This window comes from Gordionus sp. m RMFG-2023, chromosome 1 (assembly GCF_954871325.1).
Source record: "Gordionus sp. m RMFG-2023 chromosome 1, tfGorSpeb1-WG-v2, whole genome shotgun sequence".
NCBI classification, from domain to species: Eukaryota; Metazoa; Nematomorpha; class Gordioida; order Chordodea; family Parachordodidae; genus Gordionus; species Gordionus sp. m RMFG-2023.
Genome location: NC_088775.1, coordinates 42,680,420 through 42,698,991, shown reverse-complemented (window position 1 = coordinate 42,698,991; position 18,572 = coordinate 42,680,420). Strand labels below are relative to the sequence as shown.

General features: G+C 27.4%; 1 protein-coding gene across 1 annotated transcript; it reads right to left on the bottom strand.

The window, feature by feature from the left end:
• Window positions 1-1,945: 1,945 nt before the first annotated feature.
• Window positions 1,946-16,591, bottom strand: LOC135925840 (uncharacterized). Its single transcript, XM_065461364.1, has 2 exons — window positions 16,167-16,591; window positions 1,946-2,324 (listed from the first exon to the last, which is right to left on the bottom strand). Exons 1-2 carry the CDS (start codon window positions 16,589-16,591, stop codon window positions 1,946-1,948), a joined length of 804 nt encoding a protein of 267 aa, XP_065317436.1.
• Between the last annotated feature and the right edge of the window lie 1,981 nt (window positions 16,592-18,572).

Genomic DNA, 18,572 nt, shown 5'->3' with positions numbered 1-18,572 from the left:
CTTATTCACCGGCTTTCTCAAATTCGCAATACTCATCAAATTTTTATCCAACGGTTTTACCTCTATTCCATTTATTTTATGTCCCAAATATACAACTTCGGTAATGCCCATAACGCTTTTTTCGCTACTTGACCTCAATCCTTTAACCCTTATTCGTCCAAAAACCTCTTCCAACCTTCGATTATGTTGTTCTACCGTTATTCCGGTAATCAATACGTCATCCTTATAATAAAAAAACACCTTCCTTGAAACACCTCAGCCATTGTTCTTTGAAAAATCGATGCCGAAACACTTAATCCAAATGACAATCTACAAAACGTAAACAATCCTTTAAACGTCGTTATGGTTAACAATTTTCTCGTAGACTCTTTCATAGGTAACTGCAACTACGCACATGAAAAATCAATTTTTGAAAAATACTTCGCCCCTTTCAAATTCGCTAAAATTTCTTCAATTCTCGGTAACGGATACTTTACTTCCACAACTCACGGATTTAAAGTTACTCTGAAATCCGCACAAATCCTTAACTTGCCATTCGCCTTCCTTATTGGAACTAATGGAGTTGCCCATTCGCTTTATCCAATCGGACAAATTATCCTATCTCTTAACCATTTATCTAATTCTTTTTCCATTTCTGCTCTCCATTCAAAAGGCACTCTACGTACTGCACAATATTGTGGAATCTATCCTTCCTTCAAACGTATATCTACTTCATAATCTATTAAACGACCTAATTTTTCATCAAAAATATCTATATTTATTTACCAAATCCACTGACTCCTTCAAAATTCCTAAATCATGACTTACATCAATTTCTTCTATTATTACATTATCCTCAATTTTTTTTCTCACCAATTTCACTGGAAAATTTTGTGATACAGGCAATTTTTCCCTCTCTAAATTTGAATCTTTATAAATTTCATCACTTCTTACATAACTATTCTCTAGTCCCGATTTCTCTAAAATCATCTTTTCGTTTATCTCAAAATTAAAATTCTCATCATTTGTTTCCGTAATATTATCCATTTCCACATCAACAGAAATCAATATCCAAATCAATATTTTCCTCAATTCCTGAATCATCTATTATACCTATTATTTCATTTTTATTATTCAGACAATTAGGTTCCTCCTGACCCAATTTCTCATTTATAATTATTTCCTGAATCTCCTCAAAATTATTTACCAAATTTTTAATTTTATCCCACCTTGTTATTTTATTCTCTAAAATTTCTTTTTTTGTATTATCACCAATTTCCTGATTATCAATCTTTATATTTTCAACTTTCATTTTCTCCAAAATTAATTTTTTTAAAATTCATTTTCCATTTTTTTGATACCCATTTCTTTTACCGAATCTGGTATTCTAATATTTTCATTATTTTTATTTTTCCCTTGAAACATATTCCAAAAATTATTTTTTAATCCAAACTTTGATATCCAAGACCATCCCATAATAGCACCAATTTTTTCTTTTAGTATCCACAAATCCAAATATATTATTTCTTCATTTACCAAAACCGGTAAATTAACCCTTCCCACTACCATAACTTCAGATCCATTTAATTGTTTTATTCTCATTTTATCCTTAATTATAAATTTATCCGGCCATAATTCGTGAAATTCCTCGTATCCCATAACCGAAATTGTTGCCCCGGTATCTAATAACATCCAAATTTCTTTATTTCCTATATTGATTTTAACCCTTGGACATTGATCATAATTTCTACTATCTTTCAAATTAAAGATAGGTAAATTACATATTTGATTCCCTTGTGTTACATTTACTAACATATTTTTATAAACCCCATAATTTTCATTTTCAATCACTCCATTCTCCATTTTTATTTTATTATCATTTATTGAACTTGTAAACATAACTTTATTTATCTGATCCTCTGTATTTTTTGGTGTAACTCCTCCTAATGTCTTTATTATCATACAGTCATTCTACTGTACAATTCCTTGCATAATGCCCAATATTACGACATTTATAACAAGTTATATCTTCTCTATTATTTCTTTTAAATGTATTTTTCTGTTCACTTCCTACGTATTCCACTGCTGGAAACGCTTTGGAAATACCTTGTTCATTTTTATAACATTTATCTTTAGTATGTCCCAAATTCCCACAATTTTCACAAGAAATTACATTTTTTTGTTTCCCATTTACTAATTTATATGCCGGAACGTAACATTCTTCCGCGTAATGTCCCTTATTTCCACATCTTTTACATATTTTCGGTAATATTTCTGGATTTACTCTGGCATTACATTCTCTACTTAAATGCCCATATTTTCCACAATTATAACATTCTTTTTGACTTTTATTATTATTAACATTATATCTTTGATTAAATTCATGCCCTTGTCTAATTTTACTTTCTAATTCTTCAATTTTTTAAAGCATTTCTTTCCTTTCCTTTCCTTTCCTTTCCTTTCCTTTCCTTTCCTTTCCTTTCCTTTCCTTTCCTTTCCTTTCCTTTCCTTTCCTTTCCTTTCCTTTCCTTTCCTTTCCTTTCCTTTCCTTTCCTTTCCTTTCCTTTCCTTTCCTTTCCTTTCCTTTCCTTTCCTTTCCTTTCCTTTCCTTTCCTTTCCTTTCCTTTCCTTTCCTTTCCTTTCCTTTCCTTTCCTTTCCTTTCCTTTCCTTTCCTTTCCTTTCCTTTCCTTTCCTTTCCTTTTCTTTATTTTCCTTTTCTAAAATTTCTTTTTCAATTTTTTTTTTTAATATTTTCAATTTCTATTTCCTTTAATACTCTATTTTTCATCAAATTTATTATTCCAATTTCATTATTTCCATATTCCAAATTTCGATTTTCCATTTTCACTTTTCTTTCTTCTTTTTCAGATTCTCTAACGAAATCTGGTCTATTAAAATTACTTTCAAATTTTCTCTTTTCAGAATTGTTAAAAATATCCATTTTCAATATTCTTTTTTTTCATCATCATTTTCCATTACATATATTTCCTTAAAAAAATTTTCCATTTTTTTTTGAAATTTCTAAATTTTTTCCCTTTTTTCTTCTTCTTTTTGTTTTAAACACCTTATCCTATTTGATTCTTTATTTCCACTTTTTCTATACCATTTATAACCCGCAACCCATAAAATTATTATTACAATTATACCCGAATATATATCTCCTTTTGCAAAATCTTTAAACTCAAAATAATTTTTAGTTGTAATTATTTTTCTATTCCACATTTTTTTTTTAAATTTTTTAACTATTTTAACACTATTTATTTTCTCAATTTCAATTTTTATATTATATCAAGCTTATTAATAATTTTATTAAAAAAATTTAACTATTTTAAAAGAAAAACAATAAATTATAACTATAATTATTAATATTATCAATAAACAATTCATAGAATTTATCCTAAAAAAAATAATTTTACCTTTATTTCGAATTTTTCCTTTTTTTAAAAAATACTTTTTGGCCTTTTATGTATAAAATGGTAGTCAATGGTTTTTTACGCTTAACCTATTTACAAAGTAGGTATCTTAAAATATTCACGGCACCACTGTGGTGATCTCTATATGCTTAATGGTAAGACTTACGAACTTTTAGTTAAGAAAAACAACGTACACTAATTTTCTTGTAAAAATGTTTTATTTCTTTCAATTTCAGTACAAAAAAAATATATTTTTTATAAATGCAAAGAATGAATACAATAATTAATTTTTCCTTTCTATTTTTACATAAACTTTTACAAAAAAATCAATAATACCAAATCAATATATATTTTTCTTTACACTTTTCATCAATAACCTAATTTCAACACAAAAATCAATACATTTTTACATCATATCACAACAATACCTTCTTAAACCAATCTTATAACTCTTGTAAATTATCTTACCTTAATTAGAACTCAAAACCAATCTTTATAAAAAACCTTATTAAAAAACAAATTAAGATAATTTTACCATTTTTTCTTTGGTATTTCAATATCTTCGCTTGTTTTTCTTCCTACTAATAATAGATTAATGTTGTATAATTGATCTCAAATCTTATTAATGATCTATAATAAAATCCAGATCTTTAATTGAGCTCGATTGTGGCAAGATTTTTGAAATGACGAAAGTTGTTTCTCTTTCTGAAGGTTATGGTTAATCAACAATCTAATATTATATATTATCACTTAGGCATATATTTGTATATACCACATCGTTGAGGATGTTTTTTCGCATCCCATAAAATAATAGTTAAATGTAAATCTTTTAATTTCAACATCAACATATGTTTTAACAATAATTGTATATTAATCTTAGTCTTCTAACCTTAATCTCCGAATATTTTCAATTTTAACCAAATCTTAAAATTATTTAATTGTATTATATCATTATCATTCCAAAAATTATGTTCCTTTTTCTTTTGATTTGCCACAGTTATCTCTAGTTATCTAAGATAATTCTAAAACATCTTATAGTCTCAGTTAGATTTAGCTAGTTTCTAAGTTTACCATAAACTTCTGTTAAATGTTAATCTCATAAAATACCATTTAACAATTATGACAACTTCATTATATCTTATCTGCTATGAATGCTGCCTTTATAAATCTTTGTTCCTCATTTCAGCTAACCATTAGTTGCTACACAATCTTGGAACTTAATCTTATCAATATTTACAAAAACATAGTTCGAGATCTAAATTAGCTCGATTGTGGCTTCTCCTCTGACGGAAAGCAAATCATCTGTGCATAACATAAAATAATAGGTAAATATTCCTAAGATTTTATTTATTGTATATTGGTCTTTTTCAATTCTCATTACTTTTAAACGATGATATTTTTCCTTCCAAATGCTTTATATCTTAATCTTTGATTAAGATTGCAAAAAATTTTCAATAAATTATATGTAACTTTTTCTCAATAATCGCTATTAATTTCTTTATATTTTCATAATCACTTTGTTTCTATCTTATAAACAAATACTTATTTTATTTACAAAAATCGCCTATAATCTTTTTATCTTTCTAAATTTTCACGTTTCATCTCATCTTCTTTTGATTTTTGTTGAAAAATTTTAAAAAAATTCTTAGTAAATTATCTGTAACATTTTTTTAATCACTATTATTTTCTTTATATTTTTATTTTCATAATCTCTTTGTTTCTATCTTATAAAAAAATATTTATTTTATTTTCCAAAATAACTTTAAAACTTTTTATAAAAAAAATATATACAAATGTTTTCTATTGATTTATTGCTGAAAATTTTTTATGATCTTCTTAGTATTATCTATGAATTTTCCATAATCGCAATTTCTTTAGATTCTCAATATCTTTTTGTCTATCTTATACAAATATTTACTTTTTTTTCAAAATCCGCTTTAATACCTTTTTAATCCTTCTAAATTTTCAACTTGTTTCATCTCTTCTTCTTTTAATTTTTTTGTTCTTTAATTGATATTTTTCTTCATGCTAACCACAACTATATTTCTATGGCTTTAGAAATATCTATTTCTTTCTTAACCATCTATCTTTATAAATGGGTCTTCTTTCTAGATTTTCCAAAATTTTAATTTCTATTTTTAATAACAATAGATATTAATTCTTTTTTGCACCTAAATAATTATGTCTTTTAAAATATATATTAATTTTCCTTCATATTGTTGAATTTAAGAAAATAGTAAAGTATAAAAAAAATAACCTATAAAGAAAATAATTATCAATAAGTATAATTACTTTTTAACAATAAATCATATTATCATTTATATCTTCATTTATTCTATCCGATTATTATCATAAATTTAAAAAATAAAAGTAAACGTACAAAAAATTATAAATATAAAATTATGAAATAGAAGTTAAAAAAAATTAAATTGAATTTGAAACATAAAAAAGTATCCAAAATAAATTGAATAACTCGAAAATGTAAAAAAAATAATAGTGCAACTGCAAGATCTCCAAAATTATTTCGCGTATAATATTATAGTCCTGAACATATTATTTGCAAAAGCAAAATATATAAAAACTCTCCACTCTTCTGAGAATAACAATGTTTTTAAAACGAAATTGTATGCCTGATTAACTAATAATTAACTTTTATTCAATTAACCTAATTATCAAAATACCAGCTGTTAAAGACAAATTAAATATAACACAAAATTTAAACTTTTAACTTTATCAATTATAGAATATAAAATTACAAAAAAAACTATTGATCATTGATTACAAACTTCGTAACTTTTATACACTTTAATATTGTAATACAACATTTTTTTTTAAACACAAAAACATTTAATTCATCTTTATTTGGCTATTAACTTTATATTTTTAACTTAAATGGTTATTCAAATTTCATCATTACTTGCAACACCTCTTCCCTTAGATACCTCTATCTAGGGAACTTTATACAGTAATCTGGGTGTATCCTTTTGTAATATTACCGGCTCATGTTGATTTTCATTACTTGATTGGTACAATATCTCATTAGATGATCTCCTCCACACGCCCAACACTGCCTGGGTCGAGGAAGATCATATGGATACATTCTCATACTTCGCTCTAATCTCTCTGATGTTTACATTCTCATTTCGTTCATCATTTCCCCATATAGTCTTGTAGCTTCTTCCCTGGCCAATCTTAGCCAGTTTCTTAAGAGCATGGAACCATCTATTGTCCTTATCTCTATCGGCACTTTATAATTTCCCACTCGTTTATATGTGGCCATCTAAAAATAAAATTACTATGCATATAACTTTAACCCTTCCTTTCTTTTAATTCTCTGTCTTATAGTTTTCCGCTTTGTTTCCCTAATAACCTCGATTTTATGATCAAAATTTGCTTTCATCCTAAAATTTTATTTTCCATCACGTTAAATTGTACTTTCACCCCAAAATTTGATCTTTCCATTACCACAAATTTTGCTTTCATCCCAAAATTTTATTATTTTAAAATTACTTTCTATTCTCGGTCGTATTTGTCTTACATGTATCGACCATGTACCTACCTGTCCTTCAATTTCTATTTCCAATTTCTCTTCCTATATTTTTTCTTACTATACCCTTCCCCATTTAATAGGCCCATCGAACAACATACACAAGCAAGACTTCCCACTGGAAATTTCTCAATATCTATTTGTTATCTCAGTATCACCTTTTCCTTTAGAAAATCTAAATCCTATCTTGTTTTTCTACCTAAAAATATCAGTTGGAGATATTCCTTTTAACGTCTTCGTATTGTTATATACTAACAATAACCACCATTTTCCTTCTCCTGAATTTTCTTTTTTCAACCAACTTTTAACTATCGCTAACATGCTCCCAGCTTGTCCATTGCTCCTTGGGTAATAGAGTGGTGAAAATACATCTTTAATCTTCTATCTATCAAAAAATTTATCAAATGCTTTACCTTTAAAAGTTTGCCTCTATCTGATACTAAAGTCTTCATTAATCCATATTTACCTACAAAATCTTTTATCTTATCCAAAGCTACTTTTGTTGATAAACCTTTAACCTGCTGACAATTTATCCATTATCTAATATTCTAAAAAATCTTCGCATAAAATATCCGTAACTGGCTATTTATCTTCTTTGTTTCTTGTTGGAACATGTGCCCGCATGTTGCATGTATCACAACCTTTAGCCAATTCTTCTATATTGCTATTCATCTTTGGCCACCAAATATATTCTCATGCCCTATTCTTCATTCTTTCTCTGCCTTGATGTCCGGCATGCACGACTGCTAAGATATCCTTTTACACCATCGTAACTAAACAATATCCGCTCATTAGATAATTTTCTCCTATGTTTAATTCACTCTTAACCTTTTTGAACGATTTGTCTTCGCTTTTCCATTCTCCCCTTTCAAACATGCTTTAATTCTCATTAATTTTTCATTTTGCTTGAATACCTTAACAACTAGTTCAAAAGTTATCGGGTTTTCTCTTGAATCTACCTTCAAGTCTTATAATAACATTATTTACTTCATCCTCTACGAAAAATTCTTCTAAACTGCTAATTTTGTGTTCTATTTCTTCCCTTTATGTTTCCTTTACAGACAACCTTGATAATATATCTGGTAAACAATTTAGTTTACCTGCTCTGAACCCTATTTCAAAATCGAAACTCTCTATACCAATAACAACCATTTTTGCAGCCGTGGTAAAATTCTTTATTGTCCCTTTTAAACAAATAACTAACGGCTTGTGATCCGTATATAATAAAAAGCTTCTTCCAATCAGATATTCTTAGCACTTGGTTAATACAAACTTAACTGCGAAAACTTCCTTTTCAATTGTTGAATAATTTCTCTCAGAGCTATTAAATTGTCTAGATAAGAGTAAAATCGGTTTCTTAACCTTATCTATCGTTTGTAATAAAGCTCCTTCTATACCTTCATTAGATGCATCCACTGCTAATATAATATCTTAATCCTCGTTAAAACAATTCAAAATAGGTTTATCTACCATTTTTATTTTGCATTTCAAAACTTGCCACTTGTTCTTTTTTATATTTTTCTTTAAAAACTTATTCAACGATGTCGCCGAGCAAAATTTGGTATAAACCGATGATAATAATTTGTAGCTCCTAAAAAAGCCTGTAATGCTGTCTTATTACTCGGTGCTCTCATTTTCATAATCTTGTCTATATTCTTTGAAATAGGATAAATTACATCTCCTTTTATTACATGTCCACACTCCAAAAACACTTTTTTAAAATTAGCTCTCAAACCATTCTAAAATAATATCTAACAAATTAATTGATCTCATATTATGCTCTTATTCTGTTCTACCTAATATCAAAACATCATCTGAATAATACATAATACCACTTAATCCTTAGAACATAGCCGCCATCGCTCTTTGAAATATTGGAGCCGATAGTTTCAACTCAAAATGCAATCGGCAGAATGCAAACAAACCTCTATGCATCGTAATCGTTAATATTTTAATTGCTTTCTCACTTACCTTAATTTGTAAGTAAGCAAAAGAAAAATCTCTTTTCGAAAAAATTATTGCTCCCTTTAGATTAGCCAATAATTGTTCTATTCTTGGTAAAGGATACTTTAATCTTATTATCCACAGGTTTACCGTCTTAATTCCTTGGTGTTTGACTTTGACTGAATCCACCTTTTGTCCTTATATCTTTTAATACCTTATTCTCTTCTATGTTACTTCTATCTAATCAAAAATTATGGTGTTCGATTTCTCAGTTTATCGAGAACTAAATCTTGTTTAACTCCTTAACTAGGTAACTAAGTCTTATCATTATTCTCGCTTTGCATTATATCTCTATTTACATTGTTGTTCTCATGGACGTTTTCAAATAAAGACCACCAAAATCAAAACCTATCTTAATTTCATTCAAGCCTAAGATAGGCTCTATCTCTGATGTTGTGATCCATATCGCTATCTCCTTATTTATATCTAACAATTCATTCACATAAAATCCTAAAATCTTAACAATATTACTAGTGCTGTAAAGAAACCTCAAAAAGTAACGTCGATACCTTTTTTGAAGAAAAGGAACACTATTCGTTGCCTTCTTCAAGAGGTAACGAGTAACGGTAACGCCCTTCTTTTTTTGAGTAACGGTAACGCAAAACGTTACTCGTTAGTTTAAATTTGTTCTTAAAAAATATTAAAAAAGAAAAACATATTAAAATTACTTTTAATTATTTTTTAATATAAATAATTTAAGCGGAGTTCTTATTTCATATTAACCACCATTCCTGCACTTTTATTTTAAATACTCGTTGTTAAATTTTCAGTTGAATGTTAATCTAATTAATATTCAATCAAAATTCAAAGTAATTGTTAATAATTATATTATTATTCTATTTTATAATTTATTTTAAGAATATTATGACCATAGTACTTACTTCTTCAAATGAAGATGATTTAACCCTTCCCTGGCTGCAATTTGAAACATATTTTACACCATTAAAGAAAATTACAAGTACAAAGCCTACACTTTATAAATGTAAATTATATTCCAACCCAAATATCTTAACCTCAATTCCCAGCAGTTTAAACTTAAAAAAGCATATGAAGGTAAAAAGATGAATTAATATATAATTATTTTAAACATTACTTTAATAAAAGAATATTAAATCATGGGTAATATAAAATAACCATTAAAAAAAGTATTCCATCATAATATTTTGAAAAGCTTAATCATGAAGTTAAAATATAAGCAATTAAATTATACTATAGTATAGGGCTGGGAACCAACATTAAAAACCCAAGATTAACAAAATATTGGTATTGGTTCAAAATATTATATTGGGTTTAAACAATATCTTCCATTTCTTGTTTTAGTATTGCTATTAGTTTAACTTCAAATCGTTTAAATAGATATGTATTTTTAAATATTTATATATATGGAATAAAACTATAAGCAATATTGTTTTAGGGAACTGAACATAAATATTTTTCCTTATTCCTTTTTAAATGATAATTCTGAAAAGGTTAAGAAATTAAAAAATCATCTTTGGCAATCATAATTTCAATTATTAATTGACAATAAGCTTAGCAAGGAATTAAAAAGTGCAATTAATTTGTAAAAGATTTATCTTCAATTATTGAAAAAGCTAAGTTATTTTTAACAAAAAATTCAGGAATTAATAATTTAATTAAAAATGTACATTCCTCAAAAATGAAAGAAATTAATGAACATTTGAATCGTAATAAAATAAAAAAAATTGAAGCCAATCAATTCACTCAGTGAGCTGCAGAATCCATCTACATCAAAGATAAAAATAACACAATCAGCTGTTGATGAATTAGTTTTTAATTTTGAATGAAGAATTACAACCATTTTCAATTGCAGAAAGCACTGCATTTATTAATATTATCATAAAATGGTAGCCAACTAAAAATGTGATGTCTACTCCTACCTTCGTGTTAAAAATTTACAAAGCATATGACACATGACAAAGGAATAGTGGATTTATTATGTATCCCAAAAATTGTCTGTACAACTGTGGATTCTTGATCAGCTTATCATCGGTATATAAAATATATTATAGATTGATAATATTGCCTTTTAAAAAAGTTCTTATATAGGGATGACGGTACACTAGCTACACCCAGACACTTTTGAGAATGTTTCAGCCTCCTTAGCTTGTAAAAGAGAAACCAAAAACACTCATTTGATTATCTAGCAAAAATAATCTTTGAAATTTTTACCACATATAAGACACAAAATAAAGTGACCAAATGCATTACCGACAATGCTAGAAATTATTTAAAAGCTTTTAAGTAAAAAAAATTATATTTATTAAAAATTTATTAGAGTATCGGATGAAGAAATAGCTCCTTATTTGATCTATTTGAATATAGTATTGTATGCTTACCTAAGCATCATTCCTCTTCAGCACACATTTTAAATCTCATTGCAAGTGTTGACATTAAAAAGGCAGGTAAGGATGTCCATTTTCAAATCATTTCAAAAATTACATTTTTAAGTATAAGCTATTGTGGAATAAACAAGCGCAATCTTCAATTTTTAAGGAAAACATAGGAAAATATCTGATTAAACCGGTTATATCAAAATGGAACTCTTTTTATAATTCCGTGAAATTAATAAATAGTCTTATTAAAGAGAATTGCCAAAAATTTGACGAATCTTGTGATAAATCTGAATTACAGAGATTTTTAAATAACGACAAGTCGTTCACGGTGAATATTGTATGGTTTAGTGTTAATTAAGAAATATGATATATATATATATATATATATATATATATATATATATATGTAATTTTATAGGTTATGGAACCGATTGCTATGGCTCTTTCAGTTTTAGAGAGCGAAGAAAAAATGCATTTGGGATATCTTACTCCCACGATAACTATTATAACATTAAAACTTAAAAAAATAGCTTTAAATAATTTCAGGTTTTGTAAGCCACTTATTAATTCAATCCTGGAAGGCGAAGATAAAAATAGTTCAAATATTGCTTACAATTTATATTTTGATTATCTTTTATTTTCAGTAGATTCAAACACATCTATTTGAATATATTCTATCAACAATAATTCACCCGCAATTTAAATTGATATTGATAAAACATGATTTAATTTATTATTTTGCAAGGAAAAGTGTATCTTAAAATAAAAAGCTAAATACACTGGTCAATATTTGTATCTTAGTCGGAAAAAGTTTAGTCAATATTTTTTTTAAAACGAATATCATTGTGAAATTCCCTGATCAGGTAAAACCGTTAATTAAGATTAACTCTATTTTTTACTAATAAGACGATGGTTGTTTTAATTTTAATTTATAATATTTCCCAACTGGGTATATTGATGCATAACTAAGGTTAAAGTGCAAGGGAACATTTCATTAACTATTCTTCATTTTTTGAAACCTTGATCGTGAGTTTGTTTTTTTTAGCAATTATTCGGTGTATCCCCAAGATCAATATCTTTTCTATTAGTGTTGTTAAAGTAACTAGTTACCATTTTTGCTAAAAAATAACTGCAACTAGTTATATTTTAAAAATTGTAACTATAACTCTAACTTATATTTTTTGAAATGTAACTGACAAAAATAACTAGTTACTTTAAAAAAAATATATATAAATCGAAATAATATATTCCAGTAATTAATTTTATTTTTAATATGTTTTTTTAAAAATAATATAACTATTTATTAAAATTATAGTAGTATATCTATATCTATGTAAAAAAATATAATTAAAAGAAGAGAAATTAAATAAAATAATGTATTTTGGTTTGGTCGGCGGGGCTTAATGACCCATGTGATTAAACATGACTTTTACCCTATTGTTTTGAATAATTTTAAGTCTTGGAGTCCAAATGATCCACAGGTGTCTGAGAGGTGGCTATATTTATTTTTTTTGTATTTTCAGCTTTCGTGATAGAGTTGAAATAAAAATATCTGGCAAAACGATCTACACATATATAAACCCAAGCGAGGGGTGTACCTTGGTTCAAAGTAACTAGCGTTATTCTATCAGGGCTAAAGCCAGAGGGTTCCAGTGTAGAAGGAATATTTGCAGATTTCAAGATTCTATAGATGATCAAATTGATGGCATAGTGCCTGGATATTTGCCTTTTGTAAAACGACAGTATGGGGGGGGTCTAAGGCTATCGATATGAGTTTCACAAGGGACACATGATGTCGGCGTTACGATTTCACAAAACGAAGAACTATAGCTATTCTAAATTCTTTGTTGGTAAATAAACAAGCCTAAATTAGAACTAGGTATAGTTTCTAACCATTCGTAGCCAAGATGACATATGGCTGAGGCTAGAATTATTTGATCCAGCAAAAGAGTTTGTTGTCATTCTATATACTTGGGGTTGGGTTTAAGGGGAGAAAGAGCGATGGAGATTTTCTTTGAACAGCTTTGAAGTGTAAGTATACAACGCAATGCTGTATCAATGGTAAATTCCAGTTTCTTTGTCTTAAATTTGGATATGAGCGGCTTGGAGAATCTTTTCTCCAGAGGTTTAATGCTGCCATATGATGTGGATTCGATAGTATCCAAGATTCCAAGTATGTATGGAAATTTAACAACTTAGTTTTATCTACTACAATAAAATTTTCAGGTAAGCAATCTGATTCAAGGGTGTAATAAATTAATTTTAAATTTTGTTTAAATGTTTGATTGTGTTCACAAAGGATATGCAACAATAATATAATTTCCCGTCCAAATAGATTTTCTTTTCTTAAATTCTTAAATTGCTGGGTTTCATAATTTTGTAACCAAATTCAATTAATAAACCTATTTTTAATATTATATTTCTTTACCTATTAAATTAAATATTAAATTAAATACAATATAATATTAATCAATCAGTTAGAATATCATATAATAGAACATTTAAGATGTTAGTAATTTATGTAATACTAAAATAAAAATATAATCATAAATTCAATATTAATTAATGAATAAATAAAATAAAATAAAATAAAAAACTTTACCTATTTAGCACAAAATATTCCATATTTTTTGCCATCGAGTTGGTGTAATATTTATGAAATTTTATATAAATCTATTTTTTTTAAATTTTACTAAATTATATCATAGAACTTAGTATATGGAACGACAAAGACTTGGATTATTTTAGAATTAAATAATTTTTGAATAAACTACTAAATTAATATTCATTACTTACTAATAAAAAAAATTTTCAGGCCCGGCCCGGATTTTTAAAAAAAATATTATATTTATTTTATATTTCTAATGAACAAGAATAAATACTATAGAATAAATTGTGTGTGATTGTATTGCATAATTAAGGAGGAATATTGAACAAGAATAAATACTATAGAATAAATTGTGTGTGATTGTATTGCATAATTAAGGAGGAATATTGAACAAGAATAATTACTATAGAATAAATTGTGTGTGATGTGGTCTTTTTATTTGATAATATGGTTAAACAAGTGGTCTTTTTATTTAATAATATGGTTATACAAAAGAAAATAAATTGTATTAGAAAATGAAAATATATATCAATATATATATATGTTTAATCACCTTGAGATATATTTATGTACATGTTAATTTCATTGAATAAAAAGATAATATGAACATATTTAAATATACAATTACAACAAATTAAGCGAACATGCAACATGCACCACCTCCAAAAAAATATATATAAAAAAAATTTAAGTCTTGAAAACACAACATGGTACAAAAAAGAAGGAAGGGAAGAACTCGTTTGGCATGCGGAACTCTTATAATGTTAAATGAGTAATAGGGTTAATATTTAATGTTACAATAAGGGGTTCATTATTAAAATAATACCCAATACTTACATAAAGATTAACGGAATTATATAAACAAAACTATATAAAAAACTTAAGTCTTTAAAACACAACATGGTACAAAAAATGGGGAAGGAAAGAACTCGTTTGGCATCCGGGAGGTAACTCTTATAATGTTAAATGAGTAATAGGGTTAATATTTAATGTTACAATAATAGTTTCATTATTAAAATAATACCCAATACTTACATTAAGATTAACAAGGAATTATATAAAAAATAATATATATGGGGATAGTAGGAACTACAATTGGGAAGGGGGAATTATTGTCATTATTTCCTTATATTGGAATATAATAAACAATTACAATTGGGAAGGTGAATTATTGTCATTATTTCCTTTTTTTGGAATATAATAAACATTACAATTGGGAAGGGGGAATTATTGTCATTATTTCCTTTTTTTGGAATATAATAAACAATTACATTTGGTAGGGGGAATAATTGTCATTATTACCTTATTTTGGAATATAATAAACAATTACAATTGGGAAGGGAGAATTATTGTCATTATTAACAATGTAACTTAATAGTCACAATTATAATAACTAGGAAAAATGGAATATGTATGATGTTTTAATATTTGTAACCAACAATATATAAGTAAAAAAAATATAATGCAATATATTCCTATTGATAATTTCTAACGTGATCAAAATGAACAAAGAGAAACTTATCATCTACCTGCATTTCCCAAATGACGTTACTAATTCTCCCAACGACAATCCCCACACGCCATTCTTGATTGGAGCCCACTTTGATAAAGACAGAGTTGCCTAATGTTATTTCTCTGATTCTTTTTACATTGGGTCTATTATCACATTCATCGTCTTTTAAAAAACTCCATTTCCATCTTAACTCCCTTCCGAATAATCTAAAAGCAGGTGATGACTTAGTAACCGCATGTTTCGTGTTGCGATAATTTAACAACACATCTTCCAAAATGTTATCCCAGCCTCCTAATTTATATATCATATTTTTTGCTGATCGTACAGCTTTTTCAGCCATACATTTGACGCAGGGTGGTATGCAGGAGTATATATATGTAGAATTCCCTTTTCTTTTAAAAAATTATTAAAATCAACAGACCTAAAAGCTGGTCCATTATCTGATACCAATTCTACTGGATACCCAAATCTGGAAAAAATATTATTTAATACCATAATGGTGGTAGTCGAATTAATGTTTTTCACCTTAATCATCTCTAACCAGCGAGAGTACCCATCAATAATTACTAATCCATAAAAAATTTTAATAGGTCCAAAAAAATCAATATAGACTCGGACCTGGGTTTGTTAGGTTGTACCCAATAATTTTGTTTAACTTTTGGGTGTTTAGGCGCATTGATCATGCACATATTACATCTAAAAATCATTTCTTTAATATCTTTATTGACTCCTGGCCACCAAATATACCTTTCCATAGTATCTAACATCCTATACAGCCCAATATGTCCCTCATGTAACACACTAAGAAACTTTTTTCTTAACCTTTGAGGAATAATAACTTGTTCGCCCTTAAAAATACAATCATTCTTAATATTCAACAACTTTCCGAATGCCTTGTAACCTTTAATCAGCATATCATTTTCACCTTTTTCCAACACAATTTTTTTAACTTGGATTAATTTTGAATCTAAAATGGTTTCTCCTTTAATCACTTCTAAATTGTTGATTATTCTTACATCCTTCATATCATTATTAACATTAAAACAAATGATATCTTCCTTAATTAACCTTGATAATCCATCAGGAATGATTTGATCGTTACCCCTCCTATAATTAATGTCAAAATTAAAACCGGCTAAACACAAAGCCCATTTCTGTAATCTTGGAGACATATTGTAAAGCTTAACAGGATCTACTCCAAACAAATTCACCAGTGGTTTATGGTCCGAAAAAATTTTAAATCTCCTACCTACTACATATTCTTTCCATTTTTTTACTGCCAAAACAACAGACAATCCTTCCTTTTCAATAATTGAATATCTTTTTCAGCTCCAGCCCATGCCTTAAACATAAACTCAATTGGCCTTTCTAAACCATCTTCTTCTACCTGAAATAAGACTGCACCCATGCCTTTATTGGACGCATCCGTTGAAATAAACAATTCCTCATTTCTATCATAATGTGCAAGAATTGGTGCATTACACAATTTTTCTCTAATTTCGTAAACTAGTTCTTTCATTGATTCCCCAACAAAATTTATTACCCCTTTTAAGTAAATCATATAAATTAGCTGCTAATTTAGAAAAATCATTTATAAATCTAGAATAATAATTCATAAGACCCAACCAAGAATGTAATTCATCCTTATTCTTAGGTTCGGTCATTGTACTTATAGTAGATCAATTTTTTCTTTGATTGGCAATATGCCTTTGTCACTTATTAAATAACCTTTATACTCTCTTTGTAAAACTCACTTTTTTTTATATTTCCAATCAGCCCAAATTCCACCATTCTTTCAAACACTCTTTTCAATTTATAAAAATGGTCTAACTTATCTTTACCAAAAATTACAAAACCATCTAAATAATAAATGACCCCCTTAATATCAGCAAATATTTTGTCCATAGTCTTCTAGAAATAAGCCGTTGATACTGTAAGCCCAATAGGTAGTCTATTAAATTGAAAAAGACCTTTGTGGGTGGAGACGGTCAAAAATTTGGAAGTTTCTTTAGATACAGGAATCTGCAGATACGCCGATGAGAAATCTATTTTTGATAAAAACTTTCCATTACCTACTTTAGCAATTATGTCATTAATCCTTGGAAGCGGATATTCGAACCTTTCTAATTGTTGGTTTACACTAACTCTCAGCACAAACTCTCAACGTATTATCTTTTTTTTAACTAACACTAATGGAGTGGTCTATTGTGAAAATCTGACAGGCTTAATTACTCCCTGCTGGCGCCATTGCTTTATAGTGTTTTCTAATTCTTCTTCTTCTTCTAACTCGAAGGGCACTCTCCTGGCCTTCACAAATTTTGGCTTAAAGTCATTTTTTAATAAAATGTCTATTTCCAAATTTTTGATTTCCAATTCTATCATTAAAAACACAATCAAATTTCTTAATTAGTTTGCTGATGTCACAACTCTCTTCAAAACACCCTTTTTTAGTAAATAACGATTGAATGACATAATTTTTTTTTATAAAATTTATCAGTATCTTTGAAAGGATTGTTAAAAGTTAAAAAATTTACCTTATCTCCTATCTCATTCTTATTAATAGTGTTTACATCAACGTTGAATTTGATTATGTCAAATTCTTTAATCCAGTCTTGACCACATAGCGGTGGTCCCTCCCCATCCAATACATACAAATTTAAATATTTAATTGTATTCAAATATTTAACCTTAATATTCGAGACCTGACCAACGACTGTGATAGGAGTACCCTCATAAGAGAATAATTTTTTAGAACAATTTTCCAACTCAAATTCTTCATAATTCTCCAATTTTTCAAAATCTTTAATGGGCAAGGATGTCACCGGAGAACCCGTATCTATCAAAAAAGAAAACTTTAGATTATTAAGTTGCATATTAATCATAAAATCATTAATAAAATTTATCTTATTCCTTGGCCTCAAATTATATGGCATTTGTATCATTTCTTGTTTTTTGAAATTGTTGTTGTTGTTATTGTTGTTGTTGGTGTTGGCCTTAAAATCCTGCTTGTTCTCTTTCCAAGAAAATAGCCTTGCCAATCGGCTCTATTTTCTCTTCTCCAAGAATCTTTCTCTACATATGTTTTATTATTATTAATCTCCAACGATTGAAATTTAACAACAATGTTCTCTATAATATTAAGCTCTGTAGTAT

What these genes read in the sequence shown, in the direction of transcription:
- LOC135925840 (XM_065461364.1), bottom strand. Translation starts at nt 16,591, where the DNA reads ATGTCTCCAAGATTACAGAAATGGGCTTTGTGTTTAGCCGGTTTTAAT. An exon ending in ATGTTAGATACTATGGAAAG is followed by an intron (nt 2,325 to 16,166) that starts GTATATTTGGTG and finishes TAATAATAAAAG; the next exon opens with TCAAAAAGAATGTTATAATT.